The sequence below is a fragment of the Anopheles ziemanni genome, chromosome 2, assembly GCF_943734765.1.
Source record: "Anopheles ziemanni chromosome 2, idAnoZiCoDA_A2_x.2, whole genome shotgun sequence".
Lineage (NCBI taxonomy): Eukaryota > Metazoa > Arthropoda > Insecta > Diptera > Culicidae > Anopheles > Anopheles ziemanni.
The window spans coordinates 22,419,039-22,445,890 of record NC_080705.1 but is presented as its reverse complement, the minus strand read 5'-3'; the positions used below and the strand labels follow the sequence as shown (position 1 = coordinate 22,445,890).

The 26,852-nt window shown below is 44.5% G+C and overlaps 1 protein-coding gene across 1 annotated transcript; it reads right to left on the bottom strand.

The window, feature by feature from the left end:
- Positions 1–10: 10 nt before the first annotated feature.
- On the bottom strand, positions 11–26,545 carry LOC131290719 (abhydrolase domain-containing protein 2). The gene is made up of 6 exons (XM_058319890.1): positions 26,147–26,545; positions 2,560–2,732; positions 2,161–2,328; positions 1,211–1,391; positions 777–1,126; positions 11–696 (listed from the first exon to the last, which is right to left on the bottom strand). The coding sequence occupies exons 1-6, from the start codon at positions 26,299–26,301 to the stop codon at positions 497–499; spliced, it is 1,227 nt and encodes a 408-aa protein (XP_058175873.1). The 5' UTR covers positions 26,302–26,545; the 3' UTR covers positions 11–496.
- Between the last annotated feature and the right edge of the window lie 307 nt (positions 26,546–26,852).

Genomic DNA, 26,852 nt, shown 5'->3' with positions numbered 1-26,852 from the left:
ACGTGTTCCCTAGTGAGCGTCTTCATTCGGTGGCAACACGAAGGATCCCGTGCTTTAGCGTCCTGTAGCCCCGGCACTGGCGCTGGATGATGATTATGATAATCATCTTTCTTGTACTTCAGGTCAGACCACTTGACCTCCACCCCCAGGAGTGACAACGCCAACGACGACGATGATGGCGATGAAAACTCTCCTGCTGCCTCATGCACACACTCGCTTTGTTTACCTTCGGGCAGGGATTGTTTCCTTTGTTCTTTGCGTGTGTCGTCGACGGCGTCTACGTCGAGGGAGTGGTTGGGAATTCCACCTTCGGTTTCGCGACCAGCAGCGACAGGAACAGCTTCAGCACGGCTATGAACACCCCACCGATGGACGGTGTCGATGGGAGCGCGGCAAAGATCAGCCGCCACCGGCGGGGCCGCACCAGCAACAGCTGGTCCAGTTCCGGCAGCGGTAGCATACCGACACCAATCGAAGGGAATGGTGGTAGCGAATCTTAAATGGCCATCGAGTCGGACGTTTCGGCGGTCCGCTTAGCCACCAGCAGATCGTTGTGCGACATCACGATACCACCGATCAGTGACACCACGGCTCGGTCGAGCCAGGTGACTGGATTGGGGTAGATTAAACCACCCTCGTAGAACCCAAGATGGCCACCGTTCGCGAGTTCGATGTAAAGCGATTGGTTGTGGGTTCCTGCGCGGAGGGAGAGAAGCAAAAAAAACAGGACACACGTTAAAACATGAGGGTACGAATTTCGCAACGGCCAACCTTACCGGCAAACTGCTTCACCGGCTCGAGCAGATTCTCCGGCACCAACGGGTCGTCCCGTGCGTTAACGAACACCATCGGGCGCCGGATGTTGGCGAGATAGTTGAACGACGAGCTCCAGCTGTACATGTCCTTGACGGTCGCGAACTGATGCACCCGCCGGGTGTACGCCTCGTCCAGCTCGGGCAGCGTCGCCGCCGCTGCAATGTCACGCTCGTTCAGCTGATAGCGCTGCTTAATGTCGTCCGACAGCAGGACGTGCCGGTGCTTCATGATGATGCTCTTTACGTTCTCCGTCAGCACGTACAGGTAGAACCGGTGGAAGTTCTGCCACTTCAGCAGCCACTGGGTTGCACTGGGGGAAATGGATGGTGGAACAGTGAATACCTTGCCACACACGCAAAAGGTGAGTTAGGCGGGGGGAGGGGGAACCACTTACATCACCGCATTGTAGCCCTGGCAGATCGAGACACCACCGATGATGTTGGCCGGTCGCTTCGCCTCGCCGAGGTACTTCGAGATGAGGTTGCCACCGAGCGAAAATCCAACCGAGACGATGTTTGTCGTCGGATACTTCTTCAGCAGGCTATTTATCATAGCCGAGTAGTCGTCCGTGTGGCCTGCGGGTACGAAAACGAGTGGGAGAGGAACAAACAAAATGGAAGCTTAGTACTTAGGACATCCTTTAAATGCACGCAGTATTCATAAAGGATCAAAATTTGTAACATACTCTTAAAGAATGGAACAGCAAGCCAAACTTAACGTTTCATTATAACAGGCGGATTTAAAAATGATTTTATTTTAAATAAGGAAATTCACTATAAAAAAATACTGCAAAATTACTAGTGCTGATAGAGTGTACTATATTGATTTAAATAATTGCTGTTAGACAAGAGAATTAGTTTTACTATTATTTTACCAAACGAACATTTGTATTCCATTCATTTGAAACATATTGTTTCATGCAGAGTGTTTTTTTCATTAATATCATTTTTTTATCATCACATTGAATAGTATGAAAAATGTATAACGAATTCTTTATAGTATAAAGAGAATATTCAAATTCAACAGAAGTATTATGTTAAGCAAAATGTGTCGAAACTATGTCAAAAAAATTAAAATATAGCATGTATGTTTTCTTGATTAGGCTTCTTTAAAATGATAACTTTCACTAAATGCTACTTTCAAGCAGCTTCCGAAGCTCTTAAACAGCTTTTGCAAATTAAATAAACATGAAAACTAAAGAAAATGTTTACGTTGCCATAGTAAACTACATCTTCAAGTGCTAATTTGAGGTTCAAAAAGCTTTTGACAGTTGAATGAAAGTTGCTATCGTGTAAAATGGGCTGTGCATCCTTAAAAGTTGTCTTCGTAATAAAAAACCCTTACCGTATGTGAATATCCGGCTCGATGTGACCTGCACGCTGTCGAGGACTCCGATGTGGTTCAGTACCGCACACCGGTACCCGTGGCACTGGGCGTAGTGCACGAACGTGCGGATGTACACCGACTCGGACGAGTTGCCAATGCCCGGACAGATGGCCACCGTGATGTCGTCTGTTCGGCGTCCACGGAAGAAACGGCCAAACCCAAACACGGGAACAAACGAATTGAAATTAAATTACTTCACAGCGTTTTGACGGGGAAGTCGGGGTTGTCGGGGTTGTCACACATCACCGATGATGATGAGCGACCACGGGGCGATGCCTTCCGGGAGGCGGTGACATCGGTGTGCAATTAATCAACCGGGCGGCATTCGGCGGGGTTACTCCCGGGAAAGAGGCTTACCTTCGACGGTCGTAATTAGCGGCTGGTACAGATCGTACGTCAGCGTGGAACCGTCCGTGAGCGACAGGTAGACGCGTTCGCCCAGCGGCCACGGACATTTCACGCGTCCCACGATACTGTGAATTATTGTCTGAATGTGTCCACTGAAGCCCCACAGCCGGGTCGGAATGTACCTGTGGAGATGGAGAAAATAAACGAAAAGGGGTTAGAATCTTTCCATCATGCAATCTTTCGCCTCGTAAGCTTTCCGAGCGCCACACTTTACGATCGGTGGGAAACGATAAAAAGCTGTCACACGCGCGCGCACCACTATTCGGTTTGTTGTTATATATTCCATTTCCATCGCGTTTTGTGAAACACGCGCCTTCGATCCATCTCTCGCTCGCGGAAGAGCGCCCAGTCAAGGGCATCCAGATAAAGGAGGGAGGCGAACCCTTCAAGCTCACGGTTTGGCCCACACCGTCCACAACGTCGTATATGGCAAAAGGGCGACGGGTCCTGACGGAAGGAACATTTCATCCTCCTCCTTCGCACTCCGGAAGGTCAAAGGTTTTACCTCCCCCTATCGGAAGGGGTTTCGCTACGCCGTCGTAACTGTCCCCGTTAAACTTTGTGATGTATGCGAACGGGAAACGGTGGAAGATCCCGGTGGCAGATTGCAGACCGAGCGTTCCGTAAGAAAATCGACTTCACAAGTGGAAAGCGGTGGAAAACACCCAAGGAAGTAGTTAGAAATCTATTTGCACGCTCCGCACACGCCAGGGAGTTGCGGATCACGAAGCGGGGACGAACTTTCCTCATCCGATTGTGAGTATCCTTGGCTGTTTGATTCCGATGCACGTAAATTGTAACGGAACGAGCGGTAAAGATGGATGAGGTGAAGAATGCATGCACGGTTTGGATTGGATTAACGGATCAAACACGTGTCCACGTGTCGGTTCCGATTGCGACCAGCTGGATGATGGAAAAGTTGTACCACACTCGTGGAAGTTGATGCAAGTGCATACGAGAAATATTTTCATTTTTCTTCGATCCATTTTCGATCCGTTACACCTTTGTTTGGAGTTAGGTTGGGAGTCAAAGAAAGCGTTTTTTTGGGAAACAAATAGTTTAACACATTTTTCAAATGTTTCATGTTTTGTGTAATCGACTTTCGTAAAAATGAAACCAACATTCGTAGCTATTCGTATTACAAAAAACATCATATGATTTAATGATGAATATTTTAAAGAATAATATTTTTATCATACATAACTGCCTGAGCTGGGTAATCCAGATTAAACACTGATTAAATGAATTTGATGTTTTAAATTAGGGTTTCATGGATCTTTGAACATGCGTGACGATTTGAATTCATAAATATCTCAAAAATAATGAAAAGATCAATCACAAAGCAATTTATTCGAATCATAAAAATTTAAAAATGTTTAACGATGCATGAATCCAAGAAGAATTCAATAAACGATAAAAGGGAATTTCTGATAAAAAGATGAATGAATCCAAGAAGGATTCAAGAACCAATTCGAGGGAATGTCTGATAAAAAGCTCAAATGAATGTATCTTGTCGAAAGTTTCTACCGACTCAACTCTAAAAGAGTACTTTGTATTTTATTACGGCTTACATTTGTCACATAATTTTAAAAGTTTTACTCACTTTATGAGTCTTACCTCTAACAACTTTTATTACTAAACATAAAACAAGCCATAAACATATTTCTGTATTAATCTAATTCCCTTTTTTCGCCCTGCAGACTTGTTTCTCTTGTTTAACCCCTTAAAAATAAGTGTTCATAACAAATCTCCATTACAATCAACAACGGTAATAATTTGATAAAAATAAACTAACCCTTTTAACGAAATTAATCATTGAGGGCAACATAAGCCTTTGTTTTCCAGCTTGAACACCTTATCAGGCGAAACATGCAAGATTGTGTTATACTTCCGGGAAAGGTTCTAAAGATTTTGTGAAGTGATTCCAAGCCCCACTTCAACACTTTTACATTATTTATTCTCGTTCTCGTTAGTTTGAAACTCACTGAAATGAAAACTTTCCCGGGCCTCCTTCCCCTTTTAAGAGGTAAAAAGTCCATTTCTCTCGGGGTTAAGGCCATTGGGAGCGCAAACTTTACGTGAACTCCCCCCCCTCTTCCGGCTAACTTGTAATCTGGAAAGTAAAATCCAAAACACCGTCAGGTGAAAAGTCGACCCACGGGAAGAGAAAAGGAGCAAACAACAAACAAAAAACACGCACCCCAGCAGGTGGTGGAAAACTGAAGGGGGGGGGTGAAAAAAGTAGACTACCGGTTGAAACTTTTCCACAAGCGCAAGCGAAGGTAGCACCAGTTGCCAGCGCCGTTCGCCATCGATTCGACCCAATGTAATAATTTTCCACGCCCTAACACCGAACGGCCGACTAACAGCGGCCGAGGGTAGCAATTTGCCAGATCGCGTGAACCCTGGGCGTTCCATCTTCGCTGCCACAGCACCACCACAGACCGGCGGAAGGAATGCAGGTCGGGGCAGGTCCTTTATCATTCCGTTTCGTTGGCGCCAGGCGCGCTCGTGGGAGCCGGCTCTCGGTCGGGGAAGGTTGCACGGGACACGGGAAAAATACATGGGTTCCTGTAATTGTCGGGCACATGTTGGCAACCACCAGCGTATTAGAGGGTCATGCAAGTGTTTGCACACTGTCCCCCCTCCCTTAAAGGTGTTGTCTGGAGATTAAAGTTTGAGTACCACTATGAGAAAATAGTGGCCCAATTACACCATTTTCCGCTTGTGAGAAAAACGGTGCCCAAGACGATGTGAGAATCTTCCTTCCCTGTGAGGACTAAAATACTGCGCCACCAGTTTGCCAGCATAAGTTTTCCCCACAAAACCCCCAATCGGTGCAAATAAAACTGTTCCATCGTTCCTTTTTTTTTTGCAAAAACTCGTACACATCCCATCTCCAGGGACGATGTAGGTCAGGGTTGTTCGCAGATGGGCTCCTTACTTTCCCACTACCAGGCAAAAGAGGGGATGAGCTAATAATTTATTACTAGCACAGTTTTACCAGCTATCATCCGGGGAACGCTAGCAAGCACATGTAGTACAGCTTCCAGTGGCACACGAACACACATACATTCCTCCCCCAGTGTGAAGTGTTCGAGTCGGGTATCAGCATGAAATATGATCCTGGCTGGAAAAACCGATTACGCTCCGAGCGGATTATTTCACACACGAAATGTCCACACACGCGTGTGTGTGTGCGCGCGTATTTTCCAGTGACGAGGTTCGAGTGGTGGAAAGCAGTTTGGTTTGGAAAATAAATTTCACTATTGCCAGAGATTAACGACCAAAAAAGGTTATTGAAAGGGAAGCACCGATGTAGCGCGTCACGTAAAAGTGTTAAATAAAATGGACGTGCACGGGACGGCACGTTACATATTCCGAAATCGAACCGGGTCGTCCAGTTCGATTTGATTGCAATGCATCGTTCAGTTCTTCCTTTTGTACGAAACGGAAGCGAAAGGACCGAGAATGGACCGTCATGTGGACATGGCTTGAATGCATTAGCAGGAATGACACACGGAGCAACGGTCCCCCTTTCGAAAGCTGTTGATTTTGGTGATTTCATGCGAAGGCCTTTACGCCTTCGGAGCCATAATAAATGGAGCAGGGAATATGTTTTGGCAATCCCTTCGGGGCACCGGCGCGGACGGGAAATAAATTGAGTTCCTTTAATGTGTGCCGAAACGATTTATCTTTCCACCGCCCCAAAATGAGAGTGTGTGTGTGTGTATGTGGTGGATGGATGGTTCGTGGCATTTGTTACATTTTACATTTGAAAATAAATCCCCGTTTCCGTTCGATCGGAGGTTTATCGTGAGAGATCGGTCGCTTAGATTCACTGCCAAAGCACATTAATCAAACATCAAACGAGGGAGAATAAAATTAGTCCAAACCCGGGTGGCCGTAAAACGAGGCGCTAACAACAGCATAATTTGCCAGCATTCCCAGCGCGCAATCGCGCGCCCGATAATAATATGGTACATTGGAAAACCCGAAACCCCCCCCATTAATAACACTCCAATTACCGATAATTTAGGACCAAAGGTTGTCACCGGCGTGCGCGCGTACGCTCGGCATGGGCCAATATTAATTACACGCTACCGGGCGTCTCAGATTTACGTGCCTCGGCCAAGTCGAAGTCCTTAGCTGGGCGCCGGTAAGCTGAGCACCATGGAGAAGCTTCCGAAATCCACCGATCGGCCGTGTGTATCCTTCCCTCCTCCGGCACTTTAGGCACGAAAAATAAGTGAACAAGTAAAGATTCAATTTTCTATCCACGTTCAGGGGAACGGAAAGTCGTGCGAGTTGAGAAAGCAAAAGTGGTGGAGTTTTTGAACGATGAGGCCTGAAATGTAAGCGAAAAGGACGAACCGAGCCGAAAAATTTAATTGACTAGAAGAAGATCATGTTGCTTTCCACAGACTCGCGCGTACTCTCCCCCCGTACGCCGCCGTTACTTTCGGGGAGGCTTTTCATTTTATTTCCTCCCCCCCAAAACTCCACCCCAACCGACCCGACGAAAACACGTCTGGAAAATCACTGCCGAACCGGAGCGTCATTATTCAATGTCCTGCGGCGAGACAGAATGCTGCTTTTGCCCACCCTCTCGGAAAAAGTCAAAGGGAGGCTGGTCCCGGGCCGACGTTTATCTTGATTTGCCGCCACCCCAAGTCCACCCCGGCACAACGAACCAACCGGATGGACCGCGGACGACATCCAACCGAGAGCCCTTTTGCCATCCTTCCGGACCCCGGGAAGGATGTTCCACTCCCCCCCCCGCGGACGGAATGTTTGGTATCTATTTTTATGTTTTTGATTTTTCCTACGGGGATCTGGCTCTTTTGCCGGAAGGAAGGAAGCAGGAGCAGACTGGTCGGTCGGCATTAGTAAGTCAGCGTGCGGAAAGCTTCACAGGACGTCCGCGCTTGGTCCGTTCGGGGTTCGAGCTTTCGCTAAATCGTGAAGGATTTCCCACTTTGTACCGGTGGCGTTTTCCTTCCTTTCTGCCGGTTGTTTCCGTGCTGGGTGCACGAGCAAAAAGCATTGTAGCTGACCAAAGCCGGCGACAAGGTATAAAGCAAAAAGGCCGCTTCACCGTTACGGCTTGTTAATTTATGAGCTCATTTAAATTTCCACCAACGCTCGGGAAAGGAAAAGTTTCCCGAGCGCGATAAGAAACGGAACGCAACTTAAATGATGCTTGCTTCCCTTTCCTTCCCCATCCACTTGATGCCACCGTGCAAAAGGTCAACGGAGCATTAAATCATCGCCGAATCCAGGGATCGCCAAACAGGGTGGTGAAGACATTTTCGGCGTGATTTTACACTGCCCTCATTGACGAACGTCTGTCTCACAGCACAGATGGTCAGTCAGCACCAGAAGCCAAACCGCCACCGTTCTGTGTTGCACCTTCCTCAGCCTCCGGACAAAGTTGCAATTAATGTATCTTAATATCTGTCATTAGTTTGACTTGAGCGCGAGCGGAAAAAGGCGAGTGGGAAAAGTGAATTTTATGCTAAAAAGCAACGCTGACCTTTGCCCCGATGGACCAGGACAGCGAACCCGGGTCTCCTTGACGATTTGGGTAATTAAAAGAAGCCTTACGCCTTGGCAAATGCCCCCATTAAAGTGTCTGCGGTTTAAATCCCTACATCCCGGGAGCCACTAAAGTTGCCAGAACAGGATTGGTAATTTAATTGAATCACTTTCCTCCCGCAAGCGACGGAGCCAGGGTTGTCCCTCCAAGGGATGATGAAGAATAAATTAGATTATTTCAAAATGTGCAGTTCCATTGTTCCGATTCATCATTCTTATCCTTTCCTATTTTTTTTAGTGCCGAAAAAAGCGAACAGAAAGTGAGCACTGAAAAAACGGCAGCCAACTGGCCGGGAGGATTAACTCCATTATTTTTATTTGTTTGCACACAACAACACTCCCTGGCTTTCCACTCTCTGGCGTCGATTACGTGAATATGACATGTGCATCATTATCGGCACCATCAGCACCGCATTATACATTTTCCTTGGGGGGCAGTTTTTTTCCACTGGTTTATGACCAATCCTTTTTTTTTTGTTGCCCACACGCTTTTAATGGAATTACACCCGGTTGGCACCTTTCAATCGTAAACAGTAATTGAATCCTTAATGCACCTTTAAAGTTGCCAATGTTTGGTAAAATTAATACGAATTTTGTTTATAGCTGTTTTCCCAACAGATCCTTTGTACTTGCGATGGGGAAATTTCTTTTTGTAGAATCCTTTTATCACGATGAATAAAAGCAACCTCAAAACAACTTTTCTTGTTTCTTTCAATATCTTTCCTGCTTCCTTTAAATTGTAAGCCGCACGAAACGTCAGTCAATCTTACCGAAGATTGGAATTGGAAAAGTTCGCCGAGATTCAATTACCGGTAGCGGAGTCTCCGCAAAAGGGGTTTCGCCGGTGACCTACCGTAAGCCAAGGATTTGCAATCCAAACGAAGCGGTGATTAACATTCATCCAATCATGGTACGGTGCAAGGATTCCGCCGGTGAAAAGATTTTGGGAAGATGTGAAGGACACACACACACACAGGAAAACAGATCTACGCAACGCAGACGAGCGTTGCGATCGAGAGCTTTCTGGGAACCGAGAGTTTCCACAAACCGCTCGGTGAATGGATTTCCACTGAATGCACGAGACCATCACCGGCAATCGGACGGACATCTTCCATCTTTTATCCATCCATCAAGCCGGGCCCGGGCATTATCGCCATTACATGTCCTTGCTGTCCCGTTCGCTGAGCGTCACATAATCCAAACCCCCTCCGATAGGACCTTCCACCAAACACTCCCGGCGGTCCTGTTTTCCATCACAAACAGTCCACATATTTTACCGGAAAATTGCGCTGCGGTTTGGTGAAGTCGGGGCTTTTCCGGTAAAGCGCACACGACGGGTTACCCCGGTGACCGTACAGAGTCGCTCAGCTTACGAGGATTCAAACACACACATACACACAAACGCACGGGACAAAGTCACCTTTGTTCCATTTTGACGGGACGGATTGATCGGTTCGGTCGAAGGACGTCAAAAGCATTTCCATCCGCCAAACCGACACAGGAAATCGATGTTGACCGACACGCCTCCCATTTCCATACACATTAGTGTCGATTGGTCGGGTTCAACTGCTCGGGAAATGTGTCATAACGCCACGAACGCCCCGTGTGCAATATGTCGGTCCATTACTGGATTAAATCTGCCCGACTGAATGGGACGAAAATCGAACGGCGTCAATCGAAATCAAAATCATGAACTCACGATTTTGTTTCCGCTCGCTCGGGAAATGCCACGGGTTTTCGCCGAGCTGCGACGTGCCGCAACAGATTGTCAAAATGGCAAAGAAAGATTTTTCTCTCTTCCCCGTCAAGTGACAACTTTTCTTTATCAAGCCACACATAAAACGTATATTATATTTCCACCGATCGTCCGGGTTCCCCTACGGAAGCACATATCCGTTTTTGTGTCAAGGCCAGCCAAAACGGAAAAGCTCCAGGAAAGGGAATCCTTGCACTGGAGGTAAAGCGGAGCATCACATGTTGAGTAGAATTTATGGCATGCTTAGTGTCACCTCGCACACAAAGCCACATCACGGAGCCGGCCCCGAGAAGATCCTGGCAGCCCGGCGCGTCTTCAAGATTGGAGCCTCTTCATTAGAAGGAACACATTTCGTGTATAGTTTATGAGAACCGTCGGCCACTTTGGCCCTTCCTGGTCCGATCCTTCGGAGCTGGATTATCTGAACCTTCACGTCCATACGAGGCATGCACGTGTGCGTCATTTCGTACCCCGAAGGTTGACGGGATCAGTTCGGCGAACGGCTTCCGGGCGAGCTTTTCCCGTCTGATGTTTGCTATCCCTAAAGACTTACGGTCCATCCGCCCGTAATACCAGATCCCCGAAGGCTCTAATGGCAATTGCTATTGGAGAAAAGTGAAGACGGTATGATCGCTACGTCGGGTTCAATGAAGGAATTTCTGCCTGAACGCCAGGTAGCGTTGGGGAGTTTAAAAAATATTTCATCCAACACCGGTGGAAAGATGGATGTTTAATTAAGATTCCTGCAGCCCGACCGGTCGTAAGATGTGCTGTAACGAAAATGCCTTTCATCATACACATAAGGACAAAATTAAATTAAATTTACAGTCCGCCGATAAAAGGATTTATGCTTCTCGTTAGGGAATGTCCTTTATTTGTCGACGCAACTACGTAATAGATTTCGCTTGGTGTATGATTTACGTCGTAATTAGTTCATCCGACTTAGGATATAGTAACGAGATGTTTTCATGCTATCAAAAAAGTGAAAGTTTGGTTTAAGTCGACTCTAGCACTTGCTAAAAAGTCTTCTCCGGGCGATTTATTTCAACTTGCAAAACATAAACGGTTTCGTAATTATGTTTATGTTGTAAAAAATACACTAAATGAACATCATGTATCTCTAATCTGTACTAAATTGCCCAAAGAAAGACGACTTAGAGCTAGTCATAACAGAGCGACAAGGAAATCAACGATTGCATCCAAACGTTGATGGTTTATTCATTCTTTTTTTGCTTTCTTGGCGTAGAGAGCAGCATACAACTCGGTTGAATGACCGGCCAAGAAAGAGAGGCAGTAAAAAAAAAGCCTATCCCTGTGCCGCTATTCCGATTATACAATACATTCGCCACTGTCAGAAGCAGCAGATCGCGGAAGTAGGACCATAAAAGATGCCCCAACTGCAAAACGCGGTGTTCGTGGCGAATCTGAATGAAAATGCGATGGGAAGGAAAGTTAAAAAAAAACGGCCGAGAAATCACAACAAACGTAACGGAGCCAAACGAAGCGCGGAAAAGGGACCGACACACACGATCACGAGCGTGGTTTCCCCTTTCTGGTTGAATCGCGAAGTTTCGCGAACGAATTAAAAACTAAGCTGCTGGAAGAAAGAGGGGGGCTAGGGTGACAAAAGTGGGTGAAAGGAGAATTTCTTATGAGACAAGCCGGAGGGAAACGGACGACGACGATGACGGTGAAATAATAGAAAGAAAATATCAATTGTGCAAATGCACACGTACACTCCACCGACGACCACTTTCTCTACCCCTTTTTTTGTTTTTTGCTGTCATTTTTCCGCCAACACACAACAATGGCTGGTTGCATCAAAGTATGATGCACTTCAGCTGCAACAGTTGATTGAGGTGGACGGAGGCGCGTGCACGTTTGTACAGCCCGACGCTGCCCGTCTTGCATCACCGTGCAAATGCATTCGGTAATGCATGATGAATGAATTGTGAAGAGAAGAAAAGTGTTACCTTTTAATGGGACAAGTTTAGAAAAGCAGGAGGTAGCAGGAGGAAATACTAAATATTGTCATGTAAAAGTAACGCAATCTGCAGGATGACAAAATTTTGGATGGTTACTGTTAGCCAACTAAAAATGGTTATAGTTCAATAAGAACTTTTAAAAAACAAGAATGTGGAAGTAACTATAAAAAATATTATAAGCAATATGATTAACCACAATATCAAATCGAACAAGCTAACAAAAAAATAGAACATGCACACGAATGATATCCTGCAGGCTTAAATCATAATTATCACATTATCGAGTATCCAAAAAGAATCCCAAAAGAAAATAGTTTATCTTGGCTTTCGTCCATCTTTCGCTTTCCGTTCTTTGGTGGCAAAGTATCCGGAAGTTCCGGAAGAAAAAATCCACTCTCAACCGCATCTGACGGCGCAAGGGTTCGAAAACCGGCAAATCATTATCTTCATTGTGGGGCTCGATTAAATAAGCCCAATCATCAATATCCGCTCCAAAGCCACACGCCTCGCGCAGTGAGTCTTGCGAAAAAGGCGATAAGGGTTTTTGCCGGTGATTTGCTGAAGATAGGAGCAAAAGGAAAATCTGACATGAACGGAGGGGTTCAAAGTTCGCACCGTGGGAACCGGGATGACGGCAAAGTGCCCAGACAGACACGGTCTGTCGGTACACCTGCTTTCCGGAATCTAGCCGGTTTTGTGGTCTGAGCCCGCTGATAAGACAGCGAAACTCGCGTGGCAACGAGACGGAGAGATAAAATTGACGGCGATAAGATTGCTGCGGTTGTATGAATTTTGAAGAATGATGTCACCGTGGCAAAACGTGGATACGGGAATTCGCGGTTCAAATTACTCTTCGTTCTAAGAAGAGTCGCTGACAAGTTGATTCATAAAAATATTTAAATCTACATTTTGCAAAGAGTTTAGAAATATTTAAACAAAATATAACAAAACGACCAATTTTCTTGTAACGTACCACAGAACTAAGTTTAAAAAATCAAAACCATAGCAAATTCCGTGTAACTTTTTCATCAACCTGACATGCGGCCAACTCGTGCGGGTATGAATTTCAAACTGTCTACGTGATAACGGCTCCCGGGGCGAACGATGGATGGCGCAGCGGGTTTCGCTTTTTCGTCAGTTTCGCGTGGCGAGAGATTTGTGCCACGGGATGGCGTCGCAGGTCACAGCCACGGCAGAAGAAGAAAGAATCGTGAGAGAACAGCAGCAATCGCAAAAAAAAAAAATTGAAACTGAACCGGTTATTTCCAAATTTAATTTTGGCACGAAACCGTTATCGCTTGATTTGCGGGATGGGGAAGTTTTTTGTTTTTTCTTTGCTAAAAGAAAGCAAAGAAGCTTCGGAAGTTTCGAGGCTCCAAAAATCACGCCAGATAGGGTGAGGCACGTCAAACCCGGATTTAGAACTAATTTTGGCAAAACTAAAAAAACTAAGCTGAAATAAAAATTATATTCGTATGGATTTTTTTTTCTTTCCAGTGGGAAATACTACACAAATGGAAAACTGCGTGACTCGTATTTCCAGAATAAACACATTATCCCGAAACCGACCGGCACATTAAGACATTCGTGCGCCGATTAGCGAGCAGTTAATGATAATGATACGCAAAAGGATGTGAATCGCTCCGACGGAGGCTAATGACCATGACCGTGGCCATTGGGGAAGAAAAGGGGCGCATGAAGAGAAAATGGTCGATTTAAGATCAATAAAGCCACAATGCCATGGTGGAAAGTTTGGTCGACGTTTTAGCACAAACATTTAATGGTCCTTTTCTTGATCGATCAGCATTTCATCCATAATGTTGTAGAGGTTTCGCTTATACGTCGCAGTGACAACAAAACGACATTACTAAAACGAGGTATGCGAAAAAGCGCGCCAGTGTGCCGTCCATTGGACATTACCATCAACGATGTGTTGTTGTAAAGTTCGCGTGCCAAGCCAGGTTCTAAAACGGAAAACACACATCAAACGACCTTTATTTTCCGATACGCATCGCTGCATAAGAACATTGCCAAATGCGCCACAAAGTAAAACCTTCCGATGCAAAGTCGTTCTTGGGCCAAGCGGAATACAGAATAATGTGCTGTGTTGTACTAAAACTATTATAAAACAAAAAATAGTAAACAATCTTCCCAAATGTTCTATTTCGAATTAAACCAGGTATCGTAATACTTTTATAATGTTAAATAATTTAGGAGAATAAGTTAAATTATCTTAAAAGATATTTTCATCCGATGTCTGATTTTTAAAGTTCATTGAAACACTGATGTTTTCTTTGCTCTCATTTAACCTACAATACCAAAAAGAGACATAAACTAACAACGACAAGCTATCCAGCTGTGATATGTTGTATTTGTTTGACATCGCCCGCGTGTTCATGTTGGCCCGGCAGAAAACATTGGAAAGAAAACAGAGATTCATTTTCCTTTTTTCACATTTCATTTAGCACAACACAAAACTGTCTGTGTCTACCGAGAGTGTGGAGAAAATTATCGCGCTCAGAAAAAACAACACCGAGTGCGCGTAAAACCACCATAAAACCGGTGCATCCGTTGGCGACATTCCCGGTGTATGGTGTATTTTGACGAGTTTCGAAATTACACCCCATTTTTTCCAGCCTTTCTCCCGTATGAACATACCAACACACAAGTGTTGGTACAGCGTGCGAATGGCCAGCGAAATGGATTTTTCATTGCGCTAACGCGGGCTGCCATTTTTCGCTAATGTTGCACAACTGCACCTCGGCCGGGCATGTAGTGCTGCAGTTGTTGTTCCTGGTGGCTAATTGGGGTCGTTGTTGCATTCAAAAATAACCCGCAAAGATGGCAAAAGTTGAAAAAACTGAGTGATTGATTGCAGTTTCCACTTCCAAAAAAAACGGAATCCGGACATCCGGCACTACCGACGTGCTTTTATCCATTTAATTGACCACATATGCACGTGGTCACAAAAGTTTTCCGTTGAAACAGATAAGATACCGAGGCATAAGAATGGATGTTAATTTAATTCAGTGCTGTCCACCGTCCGCCCGAAGTCTAACATAAATCAAACACCCAAGAAGCAAGCAAGATTTCTCGAGATGATTATTTTCATCTTCGACAAGGATGCTCTCTTCGCAGGGCCACTGCTGCTGTAGAGCGTCCATTTGTTTTCTTTCCTTGGAAAAAGTTTTCCCCCCCCCTTGGACATCGTATACACCGGTGGACAGCATCCAGAAGGAAAATCTTTCCTAAGACACGAGGTAAAGGAAGCCAAACCACTTCCTTCTCCCCATGTCGCTGCTAGAACCCCGGCTTGCCGTCTCTCTGGCCAGTGTCTGGTGGCACACAGAAAACTGTGAGGAAAATTATGATAGCACCAGCGCACTTGTACTTCTACATTCCATCGTTTGCCACAAGGATCCTCTAGTTACCTTGCTTGGATGAGCGTTGCAGGCGCCGCCCTTTAGGAGCATCTGTCCGAGGCGGCAAAGCGACCATATTTCCCAGCACCACCGGGATGGAATGATACATTTTTCCCGCCGGAGGAAAACTTGTCCGCCGCACTAACTTGTTTGCTTCATTCGCTGATCGTTTTTTTTTTTAAACTTCCCGAGACGCGATGCATCGAAATGGGAAAGTGAAACGGACACTGCCACCGATGCGAGCTTCATTTGTAGTTTCCTGTGTTTCTTTCTCGGTCGAAGAAAGGTCCTTCTTTGTTGAGGACATGGTTTTGTCTTTAGTTGAATGCAGTCTTGAGCACAAAAATACAAGAAGCCCTATTCTGACCTGTCTCTAACCGTGACACAAGTTTCAAAAGCTAACCATTTTCCTTTAGGAATACACACTATAGGGCGGTGCATTGTGTCAAATTTTGCTGCAATTACCGAGAGTACGGAAAATGGTTTCCCGGAGCAATTTAAAATCGGCTAAAACCCATTTTCACAAGTAAGGGAAGCGCTCTTTGTGCTGGACCTACTGTTAACGGAGAGCACTAAGCAATATCGAATGGGTAGCGCACCTAAAACCCGTGGCCTCGGGCGGCACGTTCACCTTCATCCCACCCCGTTTCCGCCGTGTTTCACATGACATTGCACTTCCTACGATGCGGCTCGACTCAATTAGAGTAAATTGAAAATGATTCAGCTCCCGAGGCTTTTCACGTGTTCGCTAATCGAATCGGCCTCATGCTTTGACAATGGCAAAACGGGGGGATTTCATTTAAACGGGCCAGTGCGCGACTATCTGAAAGTGAAATGGTTGATGCAAAAAAAATTATAGAGAAGAACTCTTATGTTGATGATCGTGTATCTTACAAATGGTTGGGAATGTATGATCAGAATTTATAATTTCTGATAGGTTTTTCTTTCAGGATTAGATGAATATCATAAAAATTTTGTATTCATAAATTTTCAAATAAAAAAAGTAAAAAGTAGAAGTTTCAGTTTAAAATTTAATTTGGATGACCTCATTAGAAGCATAAAGTAGACCCATTAATATATATTTTCAAAATTTTCTGGGGGTTGCATATACCTTGGAAGAGCCAGCATTGAGTTTAAAGATTGACACGGGTTGCAATACTTCGAGCATCAAGAATACTGTCGGTGCTGCTCCTGATCACCATACTCCACTTCCTAAGCACGAGAACTGTCGAGGAGAATCGAAAATTTCAACTTCCAAACTTCTTTAAAAAAGTAAAACAACAGACACACCAGTACACGGATGGTAAGCGATCCGTAAACACTTAGTCGAACCTAGCCAAATAAGCTGTCAAAGGTTCGTTGGGTAATGGCGCTCATCCCACTTCGTAGCTTTTACTTTTACAACTTAAACAACATTTCTTTGGCGAATTTTACTAAAAAGCTGAAACTGTCAACTGCACTCTCGTCGCAAGCGGGATAAAAGTTACGTAATAAAATGGTAAACTTTATCCGTGCGATAAAAAGGTGATTACACACTGAAAGAAAAAAAAGGAAAATAACACTGGCCTTTGTTAATGTCTCAATGTGGGTTAACGGTGTCGAAGTAATTAAGCACTTAAATGACGGTCGGAAGATGAACTTCTCACTCGTGGGAAACAGAGAGCAACGAGAGACAAAACGATGGTGGGAGGTAATTGTCTTTAAAACAATTTTCCGAAGTGTCAATCGAGGATTGGGGCGGTATAGTGAGAGAAAAAAGTTGCACCGGCGGAAAATGGTTCTGTCAACGGTTTTTGCGCAGAAGAAGATGGAAATCTTAACCGCGAAGTTTGCAAAAAACAAAGCAGAGTCAACTCTAACAAGGGACGAAGATAATATGGTTCATTTAAAGGATAATAACCTAAACGGAGTGGGATGGATGACAGGCAAAAAAATGCAAATCAAGGAAACAGGATAAATGGATGGATAAATACAGATTATTTCTTTGCTTTGAACGTTACAGAAGGTGAAAGTTAACCCCCGAAAGGAGTTATTCTTGTTTCATAAACTCATGATGTCAGTTCAACCCAGTTGGGAACAAATTCTTCTTTTTTTTTGCATTGCTGGAAAATCTTTTCATCATGCAACTATAGGGTTTAATTATTGCTTCACGAGAGAAAAGCATCACTCATATTGAAGCTCAATCTTGCACAAAATGAAATATTAATTAGCACTGAACTGATGAAATTTATTAAACTGTCAACGTCCGCAGCGCTCGGTCGTTCAATTCATCCCGTATTCATTAGCGTAGTATTTACCCAGCTTTTCTCCGGACACAGTCGGAGCCAATGTGACCGAGTGCCCCTCCTTTCGGTCGATAAGCAGACGTCACGGCCACGGTCGATTAATCGCGTATCCAACGTCACCGGTCGTGTCCGCACCATAAAGTGGCCATTTGTTCAAGCACATCGAACATTTTTTTTTTAACGTTATTTTGTACCTTTCTTGCATCTTTTGCTGTACACCGCACAATTTCTGGGTTTGCTTTTCCACCCCGTTTTGCAGGATGTGTTTTTGCTCCCGCATCAATGCTCGATGCTTCTAAATTTATTGAACACTTCAATCGTCTTCTCGCGCGGTGCACATTTGTTACTGCATCAGCGAATTTCGTTTCGCTTTCTACCCACTCACCGAATGGGGGGGGGGCGTGACGTCCGGTCCGTGGTTTTTGCCAAAGCCGTGCGCCATCAACTGTCCCCAACGTTGGGCGACCCTACCCTCGTCCCAGCGAGGTTCATATCTTTTCATTTTTTTTTCGTAATAATATGTCCCCACGTTGATACTTTTTTTGCAGCGATTTCCCCACCATTTGGAGGGTTTTCCATCTCACATCCAAAGCCCCCTTAAACGTGTCCTTCCGTTCCGGTAGACCCCAGCACCCCCAGCACAACCCCTACTGGAGAGTGAAAGCCGGATGGGGATCGAAAAGGACCTCCTTAGGTTGCCAATCGCTTGCCAACCGTGCCGTCGACGCCTATCACGCTTTGGGGGTTGTTAAATGAGCTGAAAGAAATTGAATTTCCAGCGAACAAAGTGGCGAAAAGAAAGATTAATTTACCCGGTTTGCCTCTTTTTCTTCGTTTCTCGTACTCTTCTACCGTTTTCCTCCGTTTCATCATTGGCCAAATGGCATGAACTTTCACCTCTTTTCTTGGTAGCGGTTGGCATTAAATTGATGGATCACCATGGATGAGAAAACCCGTAACTCGGTTGTAATAAAACGATGACGAACGTTCTGTGAGGCGGAGGAAATGTGAAATATTACCCTCCATAAATGTGTCACATTTCATTGAAGGGCTATAAGTTTGACCTTCAGCATCTATCCAGAATAATCAGATTCGCAAAAGAAATAAAAATTAATAAAAACGCTTGGATTGAATACTTCTTTCAAGTGATTTGAGTTTGCAGAAATCTATAGGATAGCATTACGCCTCGAAACGCTTCGGTTGTGTCGTTCAATTTGCACCCAAGTTATGGTTTTTCCGGCTAAAATATCGCCTCACCTTCTACGGAGGGCAAGAGTTCATTACTTAATTGAAATACAAAGCCCCTTTTACCGGCTTTCCAGGTTGGCAAACGCCTCAATGGCAAGGATTTACATCGTTTGGCAGACGACGCCGGTCTCGGATATTCGTGGCCCGATACCCGAAGTGCGCTGCTCTCGAATCCTCCTAGACAGAGTGGGTGTGTGTTTTTGCTAGCTAGTTACACCCACCTTTGGAAAACCGGAAAGCTTCCGAAACGATCCCCAGAAACGAGAAACTCTGTGCTGTTGACAGGTGTGACACAACGTCCATGTCGCTGTCTTTTGGGAGGGTAAATTTTAAACAAACTCCCCGCTGTGATGATACCCTGTGCGACGTTTAATTAGATTGATGTAAGCTTTGGGAAACCTAATAGCATTGACGAGCGGGATCCCGACAGTCCCGGGACACGGTGCACAGACATCGGGGACGGGATTTTTGTAATGAGTTTTCCTCGGAAATCGATTCCAGCGCCAAAGTGTGTTATGAATGCGAGGAAAATATATTCATAAAAAGGGTTCTTTAGAAACACTACACCATCAAAGTTATCATTGCAAGGTTTTCCAGGGAAGCATTAGCCGCTTCCGTTCAGTGGAAAATTTAATAAAATTTAAGCTCATACTAAAACGTCTACGAGAAGCGGTAAAGATATCCATGGCACCGACAAAATCAAATGGATAAAAATTGGATCGAACACAGCGCGTTTGGGAACCATTTTCAGCCATTTTTATTTTCCATTCCGGCAGACTTCCGAGATCAAATGTTTGTCTAACAAAATGGAAACCAAACACCAATAAAACTGGATCGATGGGAAGGGAAAGGAAAAATCAAAAACGGAAGCAATCGAGTTTCACTTACACTCCCCAATGGTGTACAACCCCAACAGCGCCATGGCTCGATTACAACGCAATTTTCTAATAGATTTCCTTGTCTCTCTCTCCCTCCTCCTACTCCTCCTTTTCTGCCCCATTTCATAATTGTTCTAGGTCATAAAGATAAATTGAATAGATTTTGCGTCCATTTGCGAAGACGAGGGTACCCGAAAGGTTCGCCAGCGACCTTTCCGGCTGTGGCCAGTTCGCTCGCCAGAAGGGACTCCTCGTAATCGCACTGTCGTCATTAGAACTTTGCTACGAAACGGGACGCAGTTACGCAGATAATCTTTTTCTAATGCTGAAAAAGTCACCCGTGACCTTCCGCCAACTTCACCGTCGAATCGTGCGGAAAATTAAAGGAAAGTAACAACTCTCTCATCGGATAGCAGTACCTTTGCATTACCGCATCGACTTAATTAAATGCGTCAATGGCAACAAGTGGCTTGTCCGCTTTTTTCTCTGGTTTCCCTTGCCATCATATCCATTATGGAAGGTTAATCGGTCGTGCAAATATTCTTGCCAACCAAGGATTATCCTATGTATGGTGGAACAAACGAGGGATATGGATTATCTCGTCGAATGGCGAGAGCGTCAATAAACAATTGTTGGGCGAGCAGTTAAGTACGAGCGACTTAGTCTTTTGAAATATGTTACAAACCCAAAACCGCAAGTCAGCATAGAAAAGAAAATGTAGGTTTCTTTTCATCTAAAAAAGTGGGAGGTATAAACATGTAGCGCTGTAAACTTCTAATGAAACTCCTACAACACTCTGCTCCCTACAATACCTGTCTGTACATTCGATACGAATGTACTGCCGTCGGTTGAACGGTAAGTGGACATTAATTATCATTACGGCGAGTGCTCGTAAATAATGACTATTATGCTGTACTGCTAATCCACCCTTGATCGGTACGATATTTCTTTTCCCTTCCGTACCGCTCGCTCCCGGACCAACACAACCACGATGTCTTGGATTTCACCTTCCAGCGGACATGCTGGATCAATCGTTTCGTTTACGTGTTTACCCGTCTGTCCGACTCTAGCGTGTGTCGTTCTCGCGAGCTACAAAGGCCACATTGGAGAAGTACACCCCCACCGTGCAGAGGAGGGAGGAAAAACGTGGAAAACACATCAGAGAACGTACTGGAAACCGAAGACGTGGCGCCCTTCGAGAAACGGAACTAGCAAAGAGCAAAAATAACTCGAGATACAGAACGATTCTTTGCTTACTCTTGCAGGAAGGAATGTGAAGGACCGACGGTGGGGTTGGGGGAAGTGGGGTAGAAAATGCTCCGTTGCCCATTGGGAGCATTTTCAGCGAAAGTACAAATTTAGCACATTCTGCGAGGTGCCTATGGGTTACGTATGAATTCTTGGTGTGCTTGTTAGGGAAGCCATCCATACATTCTTATCGGATGCACGTTCGTGGGTTGGAAAGATAACAAGCCGTTCCGGATGGTTCCGGTGGATGAATCATCGTTGTTCAAACAATGTTTGTCGAGAGGAAAAAAAGTATTGTGATATGAGAAATTTATTTATTTTTACAATAACTTTGTAAAGTTTAATTCTCTTGAAATGACACACCCTTGTCCGCCTTTATCTTACACTGAAATATAACACTAGCTATAAACAGCACTCAAAAACAGATCTACCTCAACCGCAGCGTCAGTATGTTTTTCATCAGTCGTATATCCATCGCATCGGATCGAGATGTTTTTGTCAAAACCAAACCGTGTGGTTAATAAACATGAAACGCTCTCCGGAAAACCACTCTTTTCCTCCCTTTCCCTAAACCTAAAAGGGCGTCACAATATCGATCCTAAACTCCTACACAAAACACACATACACACACACGGCTCCAAGCCGCCCCAAGCCGAACAGATTCCGGTCCGATACGGGGCGACGGTAAACAAATAGATGGGAAAATAAACACGCCGGGAAATAACGGAGTGCCCAATCGGAAACCCACGACCCTGCGCTTGATGAGATGTCAACCTGATGAGACGATGTCAATAGGTGACAGGTGAGCAAAGAAGGAAATGACGGTGTGGGAGCCTATTGGTAACTGGAAGAAGTGAAGCTTTAAGTTCAGTTTGGTGGCGATTTAAGGTAAGCATTCTAGTATTTCCCAAGAAGGCATTAAATGTATTAGAATTACAAGAGTTTATAAACATATACACTTTCCACTTTTCATCACCTTCAACACACTGTCCTTGCACTGAATCTGATTTTTGTTTTTTGTCATTTCTCTTGTTTCATGTTAGACTGTTAAAATAAATAGTCCTTGGAAGACAAACGCAAATTGAACGTTCTATTTTTCACCCGATCGACCAACGGGACAGACGTGTAAATGTTCACCGTCAGTCCACAACATCGGTGAAAACCAAATGGCCAGCACACGGTGAATGGAAACCCCTGGCAAGGTGTTTTTCACTTTCCCTGTCCGGCCGGCCTCAGAGATAAACAATCAACGCCGCGGAAACGCTCGCCGGTTCGCTAATAAAAACAATAACAGCCTTCCCTTTTACGGGCGGGAACATTTTCTAGCCAGGTGAAAAACAGATGATTCCCGGAGGGGTTCGGAGAAATGAAGTACAAAAACTATAAATTTTAAATCCCTCCGTAATTTCGTTACATCCGAACCCGGTCCGGGAAGTGTCGACGGTGTTCGGATTTGCAAGACAAACTTTTTCCCAAACGGTGAAAAACGTGGTTTCCATCGTTCCGCTTCACACTTTGCCCAAAACAACATTTATAACAACATTATTCCACGGCACGGCGGCTAGACTGTACTCGATTGGTTGACCGAAAAGTTTAAACTCACTCTCCACCCTCCCCTGTGTGCTCCACTTTTCGAGTTTCTAATGGTAGCATTTGATTATATTTACAGCTGACCGGGTCGGCGGTAGTGGTGACTTATTTATTCCTCGTTCGAGATTCATTTCCTCCGGTCACTCACAAGTGGAGCAGGGCGAAGGGAAAAACTTATTTTCCCCTAGACAGATCCGCTTTGCATACGACCCCTGGACCCCGGAATGCAGCGTGAAGTGCATCGCATTGGCGGGTTGTTGTGAGAAGTGTGAGAATGTAGGCAGCGAACGGGGAAAAAAATCGAGCAAAAAGGCTGACCCGGTAAGAGGCGGAAGTTTTCCATTAGTTGAGAACTCGAGGAGTTTTTGTTAGTGTTTATTAAGTACGGGAGGGGGAAAATTTGCACTCGGTCGTTCCGTTTTACGGGCATAATAGTAGGGCCCCATTCGAGGCACTTTTCCAGTGGTTCGCGTCCGGTGACTATGGGTTGAAATTAAATGGGAGAGTAGCTATTAATTAAAACTCGCAGCAAGTAAGTAAACCCTTTAAACAAAGAGACCCGCTTGCAAGCGTAATGGTGGGTGTCTTCCGAAGCAATAAAATTTAATTAAAATTGTATGACCATAAAGTATCACTCCACAGAAATAGTAAGATATCGCTCCCATTTTGGATCTTTACTTCTTGGGAACAATCTACAATTTTTGTAACATGTTTACGCAACAAAAGGTAAAAATATGAAGTGATATTTAGCGACCGCCGGAACTTAGACCGAAACTTAAAATTCCGAGTTAAATATTTGAAACTGCACACTCTGCAGTTTCGCAAGTAAAGACGGATCGTACAGCGAAATGACCAAAGGAACAACATTTATGTGCTCCACCGAGTCAAAGTAAATTTTTCTGTTTTGTGTTTTGTGTTTTCTGTTACGGTATGTGCCATAAAACGCCTCAAAAAAAGATTAAAAGTTGTTTCTAGAATAAATAAAACCAAACCACACCACGAATCGAATTGAAGATATTGAAGCAGCTGATTTACGGCACTCGTTGCTACCGGGACCGGTTTACCTTTTTTTCCTTTCTGCCACACTCAGGCGTTCAGTATCTCGCCCCGAAAACGATTGGTTACTAACCTACAGACTAGCCGGCCGGTTTACCGATGCCGTATCCATTTACGGACGTGACCGTCAGGGAGAGATTGTGGCGAGCGGATGATATCATCACGGCTTATGCGGTGGAAACATGACTGGAGATGGCACCGGACTTTGGACAGAGTTCGCGCCAAATTACGCGAATAAGCGAAGCCGTCACTTTCGTCGCATGTTGTCATGTACGATAATTTCACGCATAAACGTATGTTCCAGAAACGGCCCTTATCAGTGGCGTGAGTCGTTCCGGCAGTTCATGGCGTCAGCTGGTGGTTTTCAGCAGCTGCTTTGAAATAAATTATAGGTTCCAGACCGAACGGGACAGACCGTAAAAAATTCGATCGATCGACGGCAACGTTTAAATTTTATTGATGCTGAAGTTTATTAATTTTCTACTTCGAAAAGTAGGATACAAACACGATAAAAGATAGAGTGTTTGTTTTTAATTTTCTCTGTTAGCTTATACTTGATTTAAATTATTTCTTAAGAATTTTAAACATAATTCTGATATAACTAATATTAGTCTAAACTCGTCATTATTTCCTTTTAGAATTTTATCATTCTTTGTTTTGTTTTTGATTACATTCAATGAATAAAACAGACTTTACATGATACTTTCAATCCACATATTTTATGGTGGAACATTATGTTCTCCATACATTGAAATAAATCCACTTTCAAATGATTTAATATTGATGTACTTCTTTTCTAGAAAATTGTTAACTGCAACTTGTGTTTTGAACAAACCCAACTGTTACTGATGGTACAAAGAGACTGAAAAGACCTCTTCCAAATCATCCTAGGGATAGTAATAGTAGCATATCGTTTTCTTCTTTTCAAAATTTTTTTGTACTAAAATAATCCACCGGGTTGGCCCCTGCTGTATACGGTACAGCTGGAAACAGTTGCATGTGCATGCTCGAGACCATCCATCCGGCAATGCCGCCGGTGACCTAGAAATGCGAAAAAGCGCCAACAACCAATCGTTCGACCGGTTCTTTCATACATTTTGCTTTTGGTCGTCTAGACCTTCGCCGCTTATGACTTCCAAGGTGGATTAGTCGACAGTTTAAAACACGGGCGCCTTCTGGGGGTGGGGAAAAGGGTGGCAACGACAAACTAGAATGTTCTAAGCTATGAAGGGATTTGGGAATGATGTCATGCGGCGCATGAGGGTTAAACAAGACTCAACTATTGATAAGACGAAGGTCTTATTACGAATGTCTAAAGCGATAGTGTTTGTTCTATGACCTGCTGGTGATGGTTTGTTACGAGTTAGGGTGAGGCACTATACACCTCTGATGTGAAAATTAATAATTTCTCCCAGGACGTATCTCCAATTTTCACAGATCGATTCTCTAACATAAAAACTCTGCTTTTTTTAAACCTTTTTGCCACGTGCAAGTGAATCGCTTTCGTTCGACTAATTAAGAAAATTTAGCTTATGTGATTCATACGTAAGTTATGAATACATATTACCCCAGGATGAGGATGTTTTAGATTTGTCTCCACAACAAAATGCATGAATTATTAATTCAATAGTTTCCTGTAATTTTTTAATAACATATTAAGATACTTCTTTACTTCTTTCTACTTTTAAGTTCCTTAACAAATCCATTTTTCTCATTGACAAATATATTCTACCAACACTAAGAAAAATGATATTGTTATATCAACATGAATGTATGTTTCTTAACATAATTGACTCGATATTGTTCCAGTCAATCATTTGCTAAGTTGTGCATAATTTTCCACCGAAACCTTATGTTGCTCGTGGATGGCATAATAATCGCGTTCCTCGCATATGGGAAGCCTTCCTTTTCTGGATGCATGATAAATATTCCGAGCCATTCCATCTGCCGCCGCACAGGAATGCCTTTACCTTCAGACCAATAATTTTGTCAGGTTTGTTTTTTTTTCTCTCTCTTTCCATAACTTTCTCCACCCGTTCGGGACCGGCACGGAGAGAAATGTTGGTATCCAAAAAATATCATTTTCCGTTGCCGGAGCCAATTCTTCCACCGATACCCCGATCGCGACGGTGGGAGGAATCGTTTCCGTCCGCAAACGATGCCTTCCTTCTACGCCGCAAAGCAGGAAAAATGAATGGGTTTGGAGAGAAACCCAACACACACACACCCACCCCGGTGCTGGCGAAGAGATTACGGCGCACTTTCTTAGCAGCGCACTCTTCCATTCCTTTCCTTCATTTCATTCCTATGGTAACTGTTTCCATGGAACAGTTTTCCATCCAGACGCTTCCATTGATGAGGTTGGAAAAAAAGGTGCCGCTCGTGCTCGGGCGAAAGCGACGGTGACCGGCGGCTGGTGGAAATGCAAAATCAAAACAAAAATCAGCTTCTCTGAAAATACAACACTTACGGTTCCCGCAGCATTGGTGCGATTTTGTTGAAACACTCCATAAATTGGCCATCTTTGCAGACGATGCTGGGAATCTGAGGCGTGCTGCTGACGTTCAGTATCCGGAACAGGATGCACAGGATGACGGCGATGACCGCCAGGAATGCAGGCGACATGATCGATGTGTTATGTGCTGCAATGCCCGGACAAAGGAAACATGCGTTTCCCTAACACACTGTTTTTTTTTTCGTTTCTTTTGCACTTCCGCTCGCCTTTTCGAAAGGCGCAGTCGTTTCGCATCAATTGGCACCGTTAGATGCGGATTGGTATTTTCGAACTCAGTAGGCTTTTTTCCGCTTCTCTGCAGCAAAACAACAAACAACGGAACCACACGGAACTCGATGTTTATCCCGTACCACTATTGCATAGAATTGCCGACGAAACAATTGGATGAAAGTACTTCGTGAAAGCCGACTCATGCGTGGAGAGGAAAACAAACATTCACGCGGTTTGGAACGTTCTCGGTCGTTCGGCGGGGTGGTGGAAAGGGGACGGTTTTGTTGTACGCGGCGTCCGGACGGTGTTGAACCGTGGATGTGGAATTATAATTTGATAACTTAATTACAATTTCTTATCGAAGCCGCCACCCCCATGGCGTGGGTTGCACTTGAAACACGATTTTGAACTGCACTTGCCGCGAAAAACCGTCCGACCGTCACGAGTGTTG

Excerpts from the sequence above, each read along its gene's own strand:
- LOC131290719 (XM_058319890.1), bottom strand. The coding sequence starts at position 26,301 with ATGTCGCCTGCATTCCTGGCGGTCATCGCCGTCATCCTGTGCATCCTG. Across the intron at positions 2,733-26,146 it reads GCACCAATGCTGCGGGAACC|GTACATTCCGACCCGGCTGT; the intron begins GTAAGTGTTGTA and ends CCATCTCCACAG. Across the intron at positions 1,392-2,160 it reads GAGCCGGATATTCACATACG|GCCACACGGACGACTACTCG; the intron begins GTAAGGGTTTTT and ends TCGTACCCGCAG.